The 18,245-nt window shown below is 50.8% G+C and overlaps 2 protein-coding genes across 2 annotated transcripts in view; both read right to left on the bottom strand.

The window, feature by feature from the left end:
* Positions 1–471, bottom strand: part of OTUB2 (OTU deubiquitinase, ubiquitin aldehyde binding 2) — a 16,857-nt gene extending 16,386 nt beyond the window's left edge. The window contains exon 1 of the mRNA XM_015599735.2: positions 245–471. Within this exon, the coding sequence (XP_015455221.1) occupies positions 245–247 (3 nt within the window). The 5' untranslated portion in view covers positions 248–471. The remainder of the gene's footprint in view (positions 1–244) is intronic.
* A 12,093-nt stretch (positions 472–12,564) lies between these two features.
* Positions 12,565–18,245, bottom strand: part of CCDC197 (coiled-coil domain containing 197) — a 7,634-nt gene continuing 1,953 nt past the window's right edge. Inside the window, 3 exon segments of the mRNA XM_025042116.1 lie at positions 12,565–12,768; positions 15,497–15,607; positions 17,050–17,228. Coding sequence (XP_024897884.1) covers positions 12,565–12,768; positions 15,497–15,607; positions 17,050–17,228 — 494 coding nt within the window.

Raw genomic sequence — 18,245 nt, 5'->3', positions numbered from 1 at the left:
GAGCGTCCAGGGTGGATAGCGGGGCGCGTCCCGGGCCCTGCAGAACCTTCCGAGGAAGGACAGGGGCCCCCAGCATCTGTCCTGACTCAGTATTCCAGGACGTGCGAAAGCCAGGGGTTCGCGCTGAGACCTGAGCCTCGCGCCAGAGCCCCATCGCGTGAGTGCACATGCGCCACGGCGGCGACCCCGCCTACCGCGCCCCTTCCCCGCTTCCCCTTCCCCACCTCCCGCCACGACCACTGACCATAGTGACCGGAGCTGTCGAGCTAGGTCCCGCCCCCGCGAGGAGCGATCCGGTGCGGGAGGGCGCCGCGGGAGCCACTGGCTGGCTCCGCCGTTGGGTCGGGCGGCGGGGTCCTCGAGGGCGTGGGGGCGAGCGGAGAACACACCCGACCGCTCCGCAAACCAGAGGCGAGACCTCCACTGTGTCCCAGGAAGACACACACCCTGCGATTGATGTCTGAGGCGGGCAATCAGAAGCCGAGGCGCAGGACGTCACAGAAAGTGGGTGGGACAACACGCGCCTTCAGCCTATGTTTGAGGGTCTATTTGACAGGGTACCGCCCCCTTTTAAAGACACAGGAAGCTTTTAACTTGCGAAGGGATTAGCCCAACCTAGAAAGAGAGGTGTTCATTCGTAAGGGCTGAAGGGCTTTTGACCCAAACTGCAAATTGAGGTCTTTTGAAAGGTTAGCTGGCTCTTATTAATTCATAAACAAGGTCACATAAGTATAGTTCTCTCAAGATCAGAGGACAGGCACGTGTCCAATAACATTAACTGCCTGCCCTTGTGTGGCTTCTAAATAATATTTTACCCTCTTCCAACTCATGAATCAGTAAGTTGCCAGGCACCCAGTTAATGTGTGTTGAATGAATAAATTCCCAGGATTGTCGATTCTGGACCTTGAGAATTACATGGCTATATGTGAGGCATAGATCATGAACCAGGTTTGGTGACTCACCTGGCATACAAGCTCGTTATTACTAAACATTAAACAGAGGGATATGTATCATTTAAAGATTCATTCACCAGCCCTTGACCCCTGGAGGAGGTGCACTGAGTGAGGAAGGGAAGGCTTGTGGGGAAGGAGGCTGTAGTACACTGCATCCGCCCCTTTTCCAAGTATTAAGACTTCTGGGAGCATGTGTTAAGCAATTCCCCACCCCACTCTCACTTTTCTACCCCAGCGAGGCTCCTGGGAAGACAAACGTCTGTGTCTTCCAAGTGCTTCCAACTGTCTTCTTTACCAGGTGGGGAGTGTGGGGGCAATCGAGGCTCAAGGAGCAATAACAATAATAGCGAATTTTTATTGAGCACTTACTCTGTATCGGGCATTGTCTTAAACTTTCAACCTTTATTATCTTTCTTGATTTTCTCACAATTAGTTTATGGGGGTAGTTCCTATTATCCATCCCTATTTTACAGATGAGGAAACTGAGGTACAGGAAAGTTAAGGTACTCGGCCAAATTCACACAGCACACACAGTCCCAGGCAGGCTGACCCCAGAGCTGGTTTCGAAGTCACTTCTCTGAGGAACCGTGTATATGACTGTGGCGGGGCCTATGTCCTCCTCTCATCCTTGTTTACTTTGGGGAAGTTTCTGGTCTTTTTTATAGCCAAGGAAGCCAGAGAGGTGACAGGAGCAGCTTGGTGCTGCTCAACTAGGACAAGGCCCAGCGGGACTGGATCCCCGGGCTGCTGACCCCGCATCTAGTTCTCAGTCCAGGCTGTGTTAGGCTTCACTTGGTGGAGGAATGACTGAGTCAGGTGCGGCCCCACGGGGTGCAGGCAAGGGGTCTACCAGGGAGAAGAGGGAAGGGCTTGCATGGGTATTGCCTGGGGCCTGGTCTCAGGCTTAGCCCTGGTCAAGCCCACATCTGAGATATTTGGGGTCCCCAGGAGGAGGACCCTAAGTGAGCTTCTAGGAGCACTTATGCTGGTCATCGGTAGCCCTGAGCCCTCGGCCCACTCACCTCCCCATCTCAGGCCACACAGCTCCGAACCGTGGCAGGAACACTGGACTGTGTTTGCAGCCACCCTGGGCCTCAGGCTGGCTAGACTCTGCCACTCATTGACTGCTGTGAGGCCTCAAGTGACTTCTAGGTCCCCCCTGAGCCTCCAATCCCTCACTCGATGAAAAGATCAGACAATCTGGGGCATTAAAAAAGAAGATATTTAAAAGCTGTTTTTAGTAGTGAAGCTTTTAAACAAAACACAGTCTTACCCAGAATCTCAGTATATGTGTAATGGAATCCTCAACTACAGCTCGAATAAGCAAAGGAAAATTGCTTTTTAGTCTGTAACTATCTTTTTAGTCTGTAACTGATCAGGCCTCTTCCTGAGCTCTCTAAAGCCTGGTTAGAAAAGAAAAAAGATTTACAAAGAGTCCAGCCGGTTTTCAAGCTGGATCTGAATTGAAAATGTGAGTAGACCTTTTAGGGGCCTCCCCATGGCAGGAATACACATGTTCTGTCTGAAATGAATTGTCTCCCTTCTCCCTGCACCCCTTCTACCTAACGTCCAAGTGTCTGGGTAGAGGGGTCAGGGGATGGCTGCTACAGCCTCACAGGTTCAGAGAAGAGGGTCTTGTCCTCCAGCAACGACCTGAAGCAAAAGGACACCCTCGGCATCTGGGGGTGGGCGCTGTGGCCCGTGTGACTCACGGTCTGGCCTTTCTCAGAAGGTTGATTCCACCTCGCTCTCTACAACATGGCCCCAGCCCGCTTTTCCCATCCTCTCGCTCCCTCACTTCCCCACGTGCCCGGGACATGAGCTTAAGCGCTTGGCTTCAAGTGCCCAGCACCTTTCTCATGCTTTCCCACCTGTGAGTCTCTGCTCCTCCTGGAACGACCATCCCACAGGCTGCACTGGTCAGATCCCACCCATCCTTCAAATTCTGGCTCCTCTTCCATGAGGCCTTCCCAGATTGCTGAGCTGGTCATTAATTCTTCCGAATTTCCACCATATCATATCTGTCCTTCTCTGGTGCTGATGCCTTGTGACTGTGATTTGGAGGGGGCGGTAGGACATGGTAATTATAAGTGTGGGCTATGACATCAAGTATATTCATGTCAGGATTCCTATGGCATCGCTCCCTGAGCAAGCCAGACTTCTCTGAACCTCAGTTTCCTTGACTGTAAAGTGGGGGTATTCATACCTGTCTCAAAGGGCAATCAGGAAGACTAAGCGAGATGACCATAAAAAGCACGTGACCCTGTGATCCCATAAGTGCCCCATATATGTGGGGTTTGCTTGGCGGTTATTGGGGCCTGACTCTTGTTCATCCTTGTGTGACGAAGCCTAAAGGGGACAGTTTAAGATTTGCACGTGGCAGGAGGAGCCCCAAGGTGGTTTGTGAGTGCACTCCTGGGAAGAGATCATCTGCATTCTTCCTGGATCAAGGAACTGAAGCTCTGACAGTCCCAAGCAGACACACCCGTGTGGGCAGGAGCTGTTTTAACGCAGGTGAATTTATTTCCCTGGCACTCTTTACATTGTGCTATTTTGTGCACTTGACTTTCTCTGCCCAGGGGACCAGGACCCCAGGTTGTAAACTGCTTCACCTACTTCACGTCTGTGCAGTATGTCAGTCCCGTCCTCCTCCCCACCCCCTCACACCAAAGCCTGCAACCTTGAGCTGGAAAACTCATTGAGATACAAATTCATGTGTTGCTTCACCGTTGGGGAAGGTCAGAAAGAATCAGAGCTAGAATTAGCCCCGTTCACCTTCCCCACCCCTGCTTCAGGGAGCAGAGCTGTGGGCCAGCCCCGGAGTCGGTGGGCTGCCCTGGCTCCCACCTCCAGGGGCAAGGTTGAGAACGAGGCTTTTAGTTTTGAGAAAAGATCTTTCCGGAAAGAACAATGGGACTTGGGGGATTGGAGGCCTGGAAGATGGGTCTGGCTGAATAGGAAGAACTTTCTGGAATTGGGAAAGGAATGAAAGCAGGTGTCCCAAAGCAGCGGTCACTCCTAGCATTCCTCCTCACTCGCATGTCATCTGCCAGACCCTGAGAAAACAGGCCTGTACCTCCCGAGGGAGTTCAGCACCCTGGCCTGACTGGCAGAGACTCTTTTGTCCTTCCTTCAAGGCCCCGTGTCCGTTTGGGTGAGTGGCGTAGCGATAGGACCACAGATGGGTCATTCACCCTTCAGGGAAGACTTCCTGCGCCTCTGTGTGTCATGGGCACTGACTATGCACATCTGTGCACCACACCGGCAAAAACTGCTGCCCCCGCCTTCCCCTGCCCTACCCCGCCCAGCTTCCAAGCCAGTGAGGAGGTAACCTCCAATGTCAGCACTGGGCCACTCACCCTCACAGAGTGAGGGGAGGACAGGGAGAGAACCCCCAAATGATTAAGCTTTAATTTTCCCAGCCTAGAAAGATGGGACACTCGGTGAGAATTAATTTTAGTGGGGAAAACCAAATGGGATGTGGTATTTCTTGTACCCCGGAGAGGGTCCCCTGAGAGCCAGTTGCATGTCAGGCTGTTTTAGTTTTTCAAATGTGAGACAAGAAAATCTGAAAGAGAAATCATTTGACGAAGCTCAGTTATACCACGTCACCGCTCACTTTTTGGTGTAAGCTTGGCCCACGGCCCCAGGAGGGTAATAGATGGGCCAATTTCCCAGCTAGTTGCCCATTTGGGGGTTCCCCCAGGCCTGGGCTTGAAAGCTAACGTTTCTTCAGCTCAGATAGCACAAGTGCCTGTACCCCATGCAGGCGCCTGGGTTTGGGCAGGGAACACTCGTTGCCTTCCAAAGGAGAAGCATTGGGTGTGGTCTACATAAAGCAGAGGACAGTTGTGGGTAGTGGGGAGGGGGGCAGCCCTGAGCCTGAAGAGAGCTGCCTATTCCAGCCCCCGCCTCACCTCTCTGCTGGTGAGGTGGAGGGTGGGGCAGAGAGCCCAGCTTCTGAATGAGGCTGGAAAGTGTCCTATCTCCACAGGTTACATGGGACAGGTTACATGACCTATGTGACACGTAGCCTCTATCGGTCCCCAATGACCCCACCTCCTATGTCCACAGGAATAATCCCCTCCTCTCAAGGGTGGGCTGGGACGAATGACTCATTTGTGACAGAGTACAGCACAGCGATGGAATGTCGTTTTTGAGATTAGTTCACTCAAACACCGTGGCTTCCGTTTTGCTTGCTCTCCGTTTTCTCTCCCTTGCTGTGTTGCAAGCTGCCTTATGGAGAGGTCCACAGGGCCAGGAGCTGGGGGATACCCTTGGCCAACAGCCAATGAGGAACTGAGGCCCTCGGTCCACCAACTTGTGAGGAGTTCATCTGCCAGCAGCTACGTAGGTGAGCTTGGTAGCTGACTCTCCTCCAGTCAAGTCTTCAGATGAAACCGTATTGCTGGCCAATGGCTGGATGAAAGCCTTGTGGAGAGACCCTGAGCCAGAAGACCCAGCTAAGCCATGCCCAGATCGATGACCCACAGGAATAACAAGAGAGTCATGCCTTTTCCTTTTTATGCTGCTAAATGTGGGGGCGATTTGTTACACAGCATTCAAAGACTGATACAGCCTCTCTTGCTCTTGGCCTCCATTTGCTCCTCTTTGAAGCGGGGTAATGCTCCTTATAACTCTGGGTAGTTGCGCGTGTGAGCTCAGCTCTGGGGGTCACTTTCCCAAGCCCCCACGAGAAGCAGAGTGGATGTTCCACAGCACGATTCCTTAGTACGGCCCGAGTCACACAAATCAATGTCTAACGCAAACGATGCTTCAATTCTGGGAGGGAAGAGAGCAGGATGCGGTGGAAGCGGGTAGCTGAGGGCCCCGCCTTGTCCGGGGGAGAGGGAGGCTCTCAGAGGAGGTGATTCTTGAGCAGAGGTCTGAAGGAAGAGTTGGAAGAGGTGTCACTGGTCCCAGCCTATTAGTCTCTTTCTTCACCCTTCGTGATTTCCCATGACTATTCGTGTGTATCTGCCCTGGGTAAGCCGTGATCGGGCAGCGATGAGGTCACCACGGTCCGCCGAGTCCCTGGCACAGGGCCTGGCACACAGAAAGCGCTCAAAAAGAAAAATGCGCCTAATGTCCCTTAGGGGTAACCAAAGACTAAGAGACAACGCATTAGAGATCGAGGGACAGCGCCGGCGAAGATCCTCCTAGGAGCAGGCGGGGACCAGCGCGGCTGGCACCCGGGGGAGAAGGGAGGGTGGTGAGGATGGATGCCGCTGAAGCCTGAGGAAGGGGTTTGTCTTGAAGGCAACAAGGAGCCTTGGAAGGAGCAGGAGGGAGGACGACGTGATCGGAGGTGCTTTTCTGAGGGATGGCTGTGGCCTCCGTGAGGTGGTGGGTTGGGGAGGGCGAGGGGGAAGCAGAAACCTGCAGGTGGCTGCCCTCGGGGTCCAGGGCCGAGGCGAGCGCGCTGGGGACCACGGTGGGGAAGTGCACAGTATCCAGGAGCAGAAGGTGACATAGACAGGCCCTGGTGGAGGCTGGATATGGTGGGGGTGGGAGAAAAGTCTAGGGCGATGCCAGGTTCCTGCTTGCCCAGTGGGTGGACGGTAGAGCCGGCACCAGGACCACACAGTCTCGGTTCCGAGCAGAGCTCCGAGCCTTCGTGGGCGCCCAACGGTCTCCCAGGGCGTGAAACCTGGAAGGGTCCAGGGTTCTGGGATCCCTGGAAACGGTCTGAGCCCCCGGAGAGCGAAGCTCAGAAAAGCTTGGCCTTGGAGGGATTGGTAAATCTTCTTGAAACTCAAGCCTGTGTTCACAGGTGGAGGAGGTTATGTGGGTTGTGTCTTGCTCTGCTCAGGCCCTGAGGGGCCACCAAGCTTGGCCAGGCACAAACACAGAGCCACTTCCTGGATGATCCCCTTGAAAGACTTTTACGGGGAGAAAACATTTTTTTTTTTTTTTGTATAAGGACAAAGCGGGATGAAATAGAACGAGAACTTGTTTACATAAAATTTTCAGATGAAACACACAAATGCAAAAACATCGGGTTCCCTCATGCCTGAGTGCCGGGCCCCCGAAAATCTGAGTTCACTCTTCTCTGCTATTAGAGGCATTTGGAGAAAGTTCCAGAAGCTTTGGTCAGGAAAAGTCCCTAGCTTTGAGGTCAGCCAGACCTGGGCTCTGCCACCTGTTTGCTATGCGGCCTGGAACAAGTTACTGTGCCTCTATATGCCGACATATCCCTTCCAACAGTGGCCCTTGAAAGACCCTGCCCCACCCAGTTTTTCTCAGACCCAAAGCAGTTTTTCTCAGACTGGCTTTCCGACTCTCACAATTCTCACCTCTGTAGAAGGAGAATTACAATTTGTTCATTTTCTAGGTGGCAGTATTTTGCCTGGAATAATTTCCTGTATGAGATCGCAGGGCTATGTGACCACGGGGCGTCCCCTCTCCCCCCCGCTCCCCCCACCACCATTTCCCACGCAGGATTTGATAGGAAACTTCAGGTTATGTAAAGATCAACTTTTTGAATTCTTTTTTAAATCACGTGCTACACTATTCTGTATGAAAAGAAAAAAAGAAAATTTGAGACCCCCTGACCCTTCATGGGCAAGTTTTATAGCTATTATAAGATCTTATGAGATCTTATTTTTAGTCATATCTTCCCAAATATGTCCTCCAGAGTTGGTGATAATCTATCCAGCCACTTATATGTGTATATGTGTTTGTGTGAACATATATGTATGTGTACACGCATGCGCACACGGGCCCATTCTGTTTTTCTATTCCGTTCCCATCTCATTCATCCCAACTCCACGTGATCAAGGCCAGCAAGGTCTGAGAGGCTCGAAAGGGCCCTGTAAGCCCATGAGGCTTCGCTCACCCCAAAGCAAGGCTCTGCTGACTCCTAAGAAATGGATGCCATCCCAGCTCCATGGGATGCTGGCTGTCCCAAGGGCCCCTCCTCCCTCATGTCTTGGCAGCTGCCCAGGGCAACTGGCTGCTGCATTCCCATGATTTATGATGCTGTAGACAGGGGAAGGGGAGCTCTTCCCCAGGAATTCCCCTGGAGAACTCGTAAATTCTTGCCTGGTTTAGCAGGGCTCACCCTGTGTGGCTGCTGGGGGAGACAGCGCACCCTGGGAGGTGGCATGGCATCAGGCATTCCTTGGCACCTTGGCACCTTCCTTGGATAACCCCAAGGACCAAGTGGTAGCTGAGTCCCCAAATATCCTTCACTTTCAGTCTCTACATCTTCCTTAAAATTTTCACTTAGAGATTCACTCCTTTGCTTAAAACTTTCATTCATTCATTCATTCACTCATTCACTCTGAGGATTCAAGGATGCATTCATCTAGCACATACTTACTGAGGGTCTACTCTGTACCAGACCTCACACTGGGTGCTGGGATAAGTGACTAAGAAAGTCTCTTGTTGAGAGACTTTCAACATTTATTCTTATAGAATAAATGACTGAGTGATGTCTACAAGAAGATAAGTGCTCTTGAGTATCTTGGAGGAGGGCCTGGAAGCCCAGAGAGGAGCCCTACTCTCTCCTCCTGGGGCAGGGGAGGCCAGGGAGTCTTCATGGAGGAGGTGAGGCTGGAAGTAGCTGGGAACAGGAGAGGTAGAGAAAGGACAGTCAGGGCAGAAGGCGTCTCCCTCCAGGCACACTCAGGACCATGTACAGTTCTCAGCGGGAGCTCAGGTGGCCAATTGGCTGGCTGGAGACATCGTTTCTCCCAGTTCACAGCCCCTGAGGTGAAACCCCTGGAAGCCGAGAGCTGGTTTCATCCTCAGGAATCACCCCCTCACCTGAGGGTGATGCCAAGCTTATTACCTCAGCAAAATTAGACCAGCACTTCGCCATGCACACGGGTCCCCGCAAGAGTCTTATTAAAATGCGGACTCTGCCTTTCTCACTAGCTCCCATGATGCAGGTCCCTGGACCACACCGAGTAGCAGGGATCTACAGCAGCACGCTGTCCCTTGATTCCATCTGGGAACCATTATATATATATTTGAACTTGAGCCATCCAGTTCATGATTCTTGCCTGTGCTACCTTCAACCTGTAGCACCAACTCTGAAAGGAGGCAGACATGGGACCTGGCTCCTGGGCTGTGCAATCTTGGGCAAGCCTTTAACCTGAGCCTCCATTTTCCCATCTGTACAATGGGGACAGTCACTCTCGTGGGGTTGGTATAAAGGCCGCACAAGTGGTGAGGAGCTCAGCGAGGTGCCTGGCATGCAGCAAGTGTCCAATGCACATCACCTCTTATTCTTTTTGTCACCAAACCATTTCCAGTTACAGTGACAGTTGTTCCATTTAAGGCCAGTGGACTTGAGTTAATGTCCCTGGTTCAACCACTGAGCAGCTATGTGACCTTGGATGAGCCACATAACTGCACTGAGCTGCAGCTTCTCTCTCTGTAATACGAAGCTCGGAGACCAACACTTTCTAGCCCATGGGTTATGGGGAGGGCTTGGTGCAGTACAGTGGTCTGTAGGCAGCATTCGGAACCACACTGGGAAGTTCTCACCATGGAGACAGCAAACAGGAACCTAATTCTCTGGATTCACTCACACGCACCCCCTCGTCCAAAACCGAACACCTGCTCTGTGCCAGGCCACAGCAGGCACGGAGAGTTAGAGTCCAAGAAGGCACAGCTCCTGCCCTCACATGTCCCCGTCCACAGTGCTGGAGAGCAGCTGTGGACTCAGGACTCAGTCTCTAGATTCTGAACGCATTGTCTCACACAGCACTGAATCGTGCGGACATCCGAGCAGCTGGCAGCCAGGGACAAGTGAGCTATGGCACCAAAGGGCACAGAAACTTTGCAGCATCTTCTAGAGACATCTAGTAAGAGCAACGAGGAACATACTGGGGCCAGGCAGTTTGGGTTTGAAGAATTCGAGAAGTTCCCATTTACAGCCTTGGAGCACAAGCCTTGAAGTAGCCCAGCCATTCCTGGGCTAAGAGCAGGGATGGGCAGGGCATGACCCCCAGGATGAGGGGCTGGGAGCAAGGCTGGAATGCCCAGCGCCTTTACAGCTAGGGCCATGGCAAGGAAGCCTCTTCCAGACAGTTCCTGTCATCCCTGTCTGGCCCATTTCCTTATTTAGAGAATGGAACTCCAACTGGGGCACCATGTTGTAAGGCTAGAGACAAAGAGAGACCCATTTAGAGTGTGGCGCCACATTCAAGAAACTAGAGCTGTCAAACTTGAAGAGAAAAGATAATATGCAGGAGGCCAAGAACCCCATCTTCAGAGACTTGAAGACAGTCCTGTGGGCGAAGGACTTGATATTTAGCTTTGTTCTTGGGGATGCCAAAGATCAGGATCTGTGAGATGCCAAGAAGAGTTGGTTTCCAATTAATTTTTCCAATTTTTGAATAAAGTATGTTTTCTAGTTATAAAAATTAAACATGCTTATTGCAGAAACTTTGGGAAATATGCAAAAGGATAAGGAAAAAATAAAAAATTAGAATCCTACAATCCAGAGGCAACCACTGCCAACACAGCCAAGCAGAGTTCTCAGATGGGATGGGGCAGCCCTCCCAGAATGCCAGGTCCAGCCCTATCATGCAGATGGGGAACTAGAGTCCAGGCGGGAGGGGATGGCTCTCCAGATGGGGTAGACCCCAGCTAAGACATTTAGGATTTGCCATGCCTCTAAAGCAGTGGTTCTTGAAGTGTGGCCCTGGGACCGGTGGCATCAGTGTCACCTGGGAACTTATTAGAAATGCAAATTCTAAGGCCTTACTACCCCAGACCCGCTGGGTCAGAAGCTCTGGGGGTAGGGCCACACTCCATTGCATTAAGGCTTCCTGATGAATGTTCAAATCGAAGAATCGTTGGCCTAACGTGCCCATATCACAGGGAGGATGACGAGATACTTCAGATCTCTTTGAAAAGTGGATGTTGCGGGGAGGTCTGAATGTGAGAGGGTTTCCACGATGGACTGAACATTCACACCGCTGCCCCGCCCCCATCGTATGTTGAAAGCCCTGACCCTCAATGTGACGGTGGGGGCTCTGGCCTCATGAATGGGATTAGTGCCTTCCAAAAGTGACCCCAGAGAGCTCCCTCTTCCCTTCTACCATGTAAAGACATAGCAAGAGGGCAGTCATTTCTGAACCAGGAAGACAGCTTTCACCAGCCCCTGGACCGGCTGGTGCCTTGATCTTGAACTCCTAGCCTTCAGAACTGTGAGAAATAAATGTCTGCTGTTTAAGCCACTGAGTCTATAGTACTCTGTTACAATACTATTATAATACTGTATACTTAGCCTCTGGACAGTGGCCTTTGGACTGAAGTCCAAACCTCGCAGCCTGGCCTTTAGGATGCCGCGATGGTTGCCCTGCCCACCTTCTCACACTGCCCGCCAGGTTCTTCGTGCTGCAGTCAAACTGGAAGTCCCCACCTCTGTGTTTCCTTCACTTTCTTCAGCCCTCCGCAAACCTCCTCCTTCTGAAATCTGACTCAAGCCCTACCTGAGATGTCCTCTTCGTTCCAGAGGCCCGTGAGACCAGAAATTCAAAGCGATGCTCCCTCCTTAGACCCCCCTTTGTTTAAACTGCTCTCAAGACCTGACCACACTCAGCCATCGTTATTGTATTTAGCTCCCTTAATTAGTTCAGTGGCCAAGTCCTACTCGACCACCCCACCCACTCTCCCTCTGAGCCTCCCATTCCCGCCTCCCAATAGCACCTGGAATACAGCAGACCCTCGATGTCCGTTGACTAAATAGCAGCATCTTTTCTGAAACACCCTTTAAAAGTTAATTTGCTGACTCATCACTGTTCACAGCTCAACAATTGCTCTTAACTTTCAACTTTTATCAAGCCAATTAACATCAGCGGACCTCCAGAGGTGAATTCTTTTCAGGAGGCGGTAGTTGTCAGGATGACATCCCAGTGACACAATAAAACCAAACCAGTGACTTCCATGCAGACCAGCTTTTTCTAACCTTGACCTAGAATGTCAGTCTCGAGAAAGGACTCCCTTAGACACTCTCGCCCAATTTATAAGTGGAAAAGCACTGGAGAGGGGCTTTGCCTTGGCAAGGTGTCCCTAAAAGTAGCATTCATTCCAGGCAACTCTAGGACCCTCAGGTGGGCGGAAGGCACTGACTTGGCATCCAGCTTCTGGGAACCAGTGAGGAGACACTTCCCACAAATTCATTATCCACAGTCTGCTGCGCTCCGCAGTCTGCTGTGTGCAAGGTGAGCTCCCATGCATCCTGCAGCTCTGGGTGGCTCTTTCCGAGAGTTTCTGTGACTCAGACAGTCCCATAACCAGGCATCCATCCAAAGCTCCTCATTCTCAGATGAACCCACCCATGACAGAAAGGCAGCCCCAGATGCTGGTTGCAGGTCTCCAGCCTGGGACTTCCCACCTGGCTGCTGCCTCCAACCCGGGAACCCTCATCTCTCTCCCTCGTGGTCCCAAGCAGGCCTCTTCTTAATCCCTAACAATCCACCAATATGGGGAACAGCACCACCCACCCAGCTGGCTCCAGGACCCTGCCTGCCCTCTCACTGCCCCTAGGCCGGCTCCCGCCCTCTCGGGGGAGCTGGTGCCGAGACAAGGAGGCCAAGCAGGTAAGGAGATGGTCATGATGCTGGCAGGGCCTATGTGGCCGCCAGCCGGGTCAGTACAGGCTGGAGCACTCTGAAGTCTGGACACTGGGAAAAGGGGTCCTGGGGATCAAACCTTGACTCCTTGGACATTTCCCGAAGGATCCGGTGCACCTTCTGAATCCCTGGTCTTTGAGGCTGTCACCTGACCAGCATACTCTGGGTTCCATGAGCGGCGAGATAAATTTCACAGTCTCCATTTTGTCGAACATAAATTCCTGGGAAGGGAAAAAAGTCTCTCACCTGACAGTGCTTTAGATCCCGGACACCACTTTGCAGGGACCGAAGCACCATCGAAATTTACCTGCATCTCCTGTAGCTTTCACAAGGGCCCTGAAAAAGATGTGGTATCAACGACTATTGGCAAATGAACATATCTAGGTTCTGAGAACCTAAGTGACTTGTCTGAAGCTGCACAGCCCAGTGGTGGCAATTCTGAATGACTCGGAGTCTAGATCCTCGTGACTTCTTAAGTGTGGCTGTCTGCCTCTTCTCACTGCTTCCTCCATGAAACCCATCCTGACCGCCCCTAGCCTCCCTCTCTGAAAGTCATTAATTTCTTGAGGATCAGGGGACCCTTTATCTCCTCCTTCGTCCGTCACTTTACCTAGCACGATGCTGAGCACATGCAAATAACTCTAAATCTAGTTTGAGTGATTGTTACGGGAGATCATTGGGACCCTGATATCATTGTGTAAATTCTTCCTTTTTCTTAGGAAGAAGATGTAATTAACGCAACTGTGACTACTTAGACAAATGTGCCCTTATGCAAAACTACATCATTTATATCACAACCTGAAGGAGTAAAGCCCCAGGGAATGCCAGTTACGTGGCCTTCAACATGAATGGTGCCTCTGAGCTGTGCCACGGAGTGGCCTTGATACTGCCTGGGAAATTCTTGTGAGAAGTCCTTCTCAGCTCGGACACAGGCTTGCTGCCTGTTGACTGTCGCTACTGGACAACACTAGAGAAGGGATTTGCCCTTCGGTATTCCAGAGGAGCTAAGGACCCTGTTTGAATATTTCCATTGAACCTGCCTCAAGTACAGAAAGCAAATTGTGACCTAGGATAAAGCCGATACTGCAGATGGCAGGCAGGAAAGGGCGGGAAGGCCAGGTCCTCGATGGTGCCACTGAGCCTCAGGTCCCACCATGCCTGAAACTCACCCAGCCACCAAACATCCACTCACAACTCAACACATGCCTGTTTGAAGAGTCAAACGACCTCAAAAAGAAAGGCCAAGGCTGTAGGACTCACACTTTCAAAACTTACTACGAAGCTACAGTAGTATGACAGTGTCCTTGTAAATGAAGATAGACATCCAGATCGACGGGGCAGAACTGAGAGTCCAGAAATAAAACTTCGCATTTACAGCCAATTGATTTTTGACAAGGATGAGGAGACAATTCAACGGGGAAAAGGGTAGGTTTTTCAACAAATGGTATCAGGACAACGAAACATCTTAATGTGAAAGAATGAAATCGGACCCTCGTCTTAGACCATATACAAAAATTAACTAATAATGGATCATAAGCCTAAATATTAGAGCAACAACGACAAAATTCTTACAAGAAAGTAGGTATAAATCTTCACGACCATGGATTAGGTAGGCAATATTTTCTTAGGTGCGATGACTAAAGCACAAGTAACTGAAGAAATAATAGCTAAATTGGATTTTGTAAAAGTTAACAACTTTTGTGCTATCATCTACATGAAGAAACAACCCATAGAATGGGAGAAAATGTTTTCTTTTTGGCGGGGGGGAGAAATATTTTCAAATTATATATTTGATAAGGGACTTGTATCCAAAATATACAGAGAATTCTAGCAACTCAACGATAAAAGACAAACAGTCCAATTAAAAAATGGGCTAGAGATCTAAACAAACATTTATCCAAAAAAGATATAGAAATAGCCAATAAACACATGAAAAGATACTCCACATTATTAGTCATCAGGAAAATGCAAATCAAAACCACATGAGATACCACTTCATACCCACTAGGGTGGCTAAATTACAAAGACAGACAGTATCAAGTGTTGGCAAGGATATGGGGAAACTAGAAGCCTCATACACTGATCATAGATTGTAAAATTATGTAGCCATTTTGGATAACAGTTTGGCACTTCCTCACCACAAGACTCAGAAATTCCGCTAAGTGTATACCCAAGATAATTAAAAAGATATGCCCACAGAAAAACATGTGCATGAATATACAGAGAAGCATTATTCATAATAGCCAAAAAGCAGTAACAACTCAAAATGTGATCTATCCAAACAGTGGAATATTATTCAATCATTTAAAGGAACGAAGTATTGATTTGTGCTACCATATGGATGAAACTTAAAGACATTATGGGAAGAAGCCAGATCTAAACTGTATTTGGCGGAGAGTGGGGGGATTGGGGCCGATGCTGAAAATGTTCAAGAATTAGGTGCTAATGATGGTTGTGCAATTCTATACCGGAAACATTGAAGTGTGCTCTTAAAAAGGGTGAATAAAATTATTAAAATTAAAAATAAAAGATATGCTCTGTTGTCAGCGGAAGCCAATCTGATCACATATCCTCTGATACTGCAGCATCAGCATCATGACTGAGAGGGGATATGTCCTGGTGGGGGAAGCGAGAAGGGGAAGCTCCGTGGACTTGACCGAGTCTGAAGACCCTGCACAGAGCTCCTCAGGGACTGAAATGCCCCTCCCACTGTCACACGTGTGTAAATGTGTAACCACATCTGTGTGCATCTTGGTGCATGTGTTTGCTGGTGTGTCAGCGTGTGTTCCGTGTGTATTATTGGGGTTGCAGGGAGCACATTGGAATGTCTGTATGAGTATATACACTGTGCGTGTATGTGTGTGCGTGTGTGTGTGTGTGTGTTGGGAGGTGAGGGGACAGCAGCTCCCAGCCCCTGCCCCCACCCCTGGGCCAGCAGAATGGTCTCACAATACAGCCTCTCATGTCTTTCTGGTAAGTGACGTCGTTTTCCAACTGCCATCGCTGCTCCTGCCTGTGGTGACACTTCCTCTGCAGCTGACTCAGCCGGACCTTGAGGCTCTGAGGTGAGAAGGGCTAGGTTACTTCGGTGCAGCAAGCCCACCAGGGGCCAGAGGGGTCGCTGCCCACCATGGTCTGCGTGGTGATGGGGTGGGGAGAGGAGCAAGTTCTGGGAGGTCGGGACTGTTCAAAGCACCAGGAGATGCAGAAGAGGGCATGTCCAGGCTGACTAGGGTTTGAGCCCCGACTCAGCTCCTGGAGCCTCGTTTTTCTCACCAGAACCAGAACCGCCAGTCTGTGTCCTTCTGACCTCTAGGACTATGGGAGGACACAGGGTAACGAGGTTGTGTATGGCCTTCTATGGTGCAGGCCCGAGGGGGCACAGGGCTGTCCTGAGCGTCCACTCCCACCTCTGGGCCCCGTGGGGTGTGTTCAGACGACACAGGACATACCCGAGTGACCTCACTTCTCTGAGCCTTAGTTTCTTCCCCACAGAAACAAGAAGAACAGCATGGCTGGAACTCAGATGTAGAATTTAAGGGGGCATCAAAAAAACTCAGTGATTAAGATAAATCGTATTTTAACGCAATGTTTTATAAAAATCAAAGTTAATGCCAAAAAAAATCCGTGATGAACAAAATGTTCAAATTTAAATAAAGACAGGATCTAACCCTGAACTTGCACATTCACCTCACTCACTTCCCCTATCCTCAGCCTTAAAAATAGAAGCACCTACCTAGAGGGGCTGGGGTGAGGTTTAAATGTAAAATGCTTATCATGGTGCCCCAGCCCTGAAGGGTCTGAGTTCTCTTAAGGAAAAAAGGTACAAAATGGTGTAGGTCTTCGGTTCTGCCACTAGGGGGAAGAGACTCACTGCAAACATCATGCAACCGTCCTTTGCAAGAATCAACCAACCTATCAGCCTTCCTTGCCTGGTGTCCCCTTTGCCAACTTTTTCATGCCAGGCCTTTCCCAGAACAGTCTCTGCTGCCTGCAACGCCTATCTTTCCTGGTGTAAGTTCTATTTATTACAAGATTAACCAAAAAGGAAAGAGAGAGAGAGATGACTTCTTGCGGGGGGGCACTCACTTTGACGTAGTTTGAGTCTGGTGTCTCTCAACAACTTAGCATCTAGGTTGCATCGCCCCCATTTGATGAAGAAACTGAGGTTCAGAGAGGGTACAAACTGCCCAGGGCCGTGCATCTAGTCAGAGGCGGAGGTGGAATTTTAACCCCAGTCTGTCTGAATCCAGAACTCACGGCTTTTCTACCACAAAGAGCACCTTTTAAGCATAAGTTGAACCTCAGGAGAAGCCCCGAGTTCCAGCAGAAAGGGAGAGGAAGGGATACAGAACAAGGTTCTGGAGTGACAGCCTCCCCCAGACGCTCTCAGCAGCCTACCACGGCTCCAGGCCTTTCCCAGGGGTACAGAGGGAAGGGGGCACCTATGCCCCCAGTTCTCTGGACCTAGGGGAAAGAGCCAGGCTGCCGGCAGCTGTTACCGGGATAAGAGCTCTATGGCTCTCTTCTAGAGACTCCAGGCTCTGGTGGGCGGCCTGGCTCATCTCGGAGAAGGCCTCCAGGTGCTTCTCGGCGTCCTGGTTGACTGTAAAGAGCTTGCCGTAGTGCTCCACCATGGCCTCCACCAGGGCCGCCTCTGGCTCCTCTGCTTCACTGTAACCTATGGAGACAGCGCCATGGCGGGGTGGGTGGGCAGGAGGGCTGGCCCTCAGCCCTCCCCTGCAGTGGGTGGGACTTCTGCTGTTGCCCCCAGAATTCTTGCTGGAGCACCAAAGTTGAGAGGTGCCAGACAATCCAATGCAGGGCCTATCGCAAGACAGCAGGACTGGTCCAACACCTATCTGGCCCCATCACTCACCTCCCACCGCTTCAAAAGAATCATCGACATTTAAAAGGCTACCTAGCCGTCTCAGACTCTGGATCAAGGCTGCCCTGCGAGGCAGGAGACCACCCCTGAGGACAAACTGCCTACTGGAGGAGCCTGCAGGAAGGGGACAGGAATCGTTGTCATCCTGAGTGATGGCTCCCAGCTCTGACAGTTACTCATTCTGGGTGGGTTGAACAGGGCTGAGTTGCTGAATTAGAAAGGCTCCAAACCAGGAAGCTGCCAGAAGCAGCACTGGACGCTGAGTCTGCTTCAAGCCCCTTGCTTGACCCAGAGCCCTACACCCCTCCTGGGCTTAGTGCTCAAGGCTCTTTGAGCCACACCTCCCTGCCAGGTCCTAGTGCCCCAGCATCCTGGAACTCACCGTCCCCAAACCTACCATGCAGGGCCATGGCTCCAGCCTACATCTGTGCTATTCCCTCTGCCTGCAATTCCATTCCCCTGTGCTGAACTCCTCTGAGCCCCATGAGAGGCCGCTTCCTCTATGAAGCCTTCCCTGACCTCCAGAGAAGAATTCTTGGGGCTCTCACAGCTCCACAACCCTTAGTACAGTGGCTATGAAGTCCAACCAGAGTCCGAGACCCAGCACCACCACTTCCTGGCTGGGTGACCTTAGGTGAGTTCCTTAACCTCTCTGAGCCTGGGTAACCGTTCTCAGAAGCTCATAGGCGGGTAAAAAAGGTTTACTAAAGAGTTGAGCACTGAGTAAGTATTTAATAAATGGTAATAGCTATTTTTATTATTGATGATATTAAGATAATAATAATGATGGTGGTAATAAAAATACATATT

The sequence above is a fragment of the Pteropus alecto genome, unplaced genomic scaffold (genome assembly GCF_000325575.1).
Source record: "Pteropus alecto unplaced genomic scaffold, ASM32557v1 scaffold8, whole genome shotgun sequence".
Lineage (NCBI taxonomy): Eukaryota > Metazoa > Chordata > Mammalia > Chiroptera > Pteropodidae > Pteropus > Pteropus alecto.
Note: the sequence above shows the minus strand (reverse complement) of the source record. Positions and strands in the feature narration are given on the sequence as shown.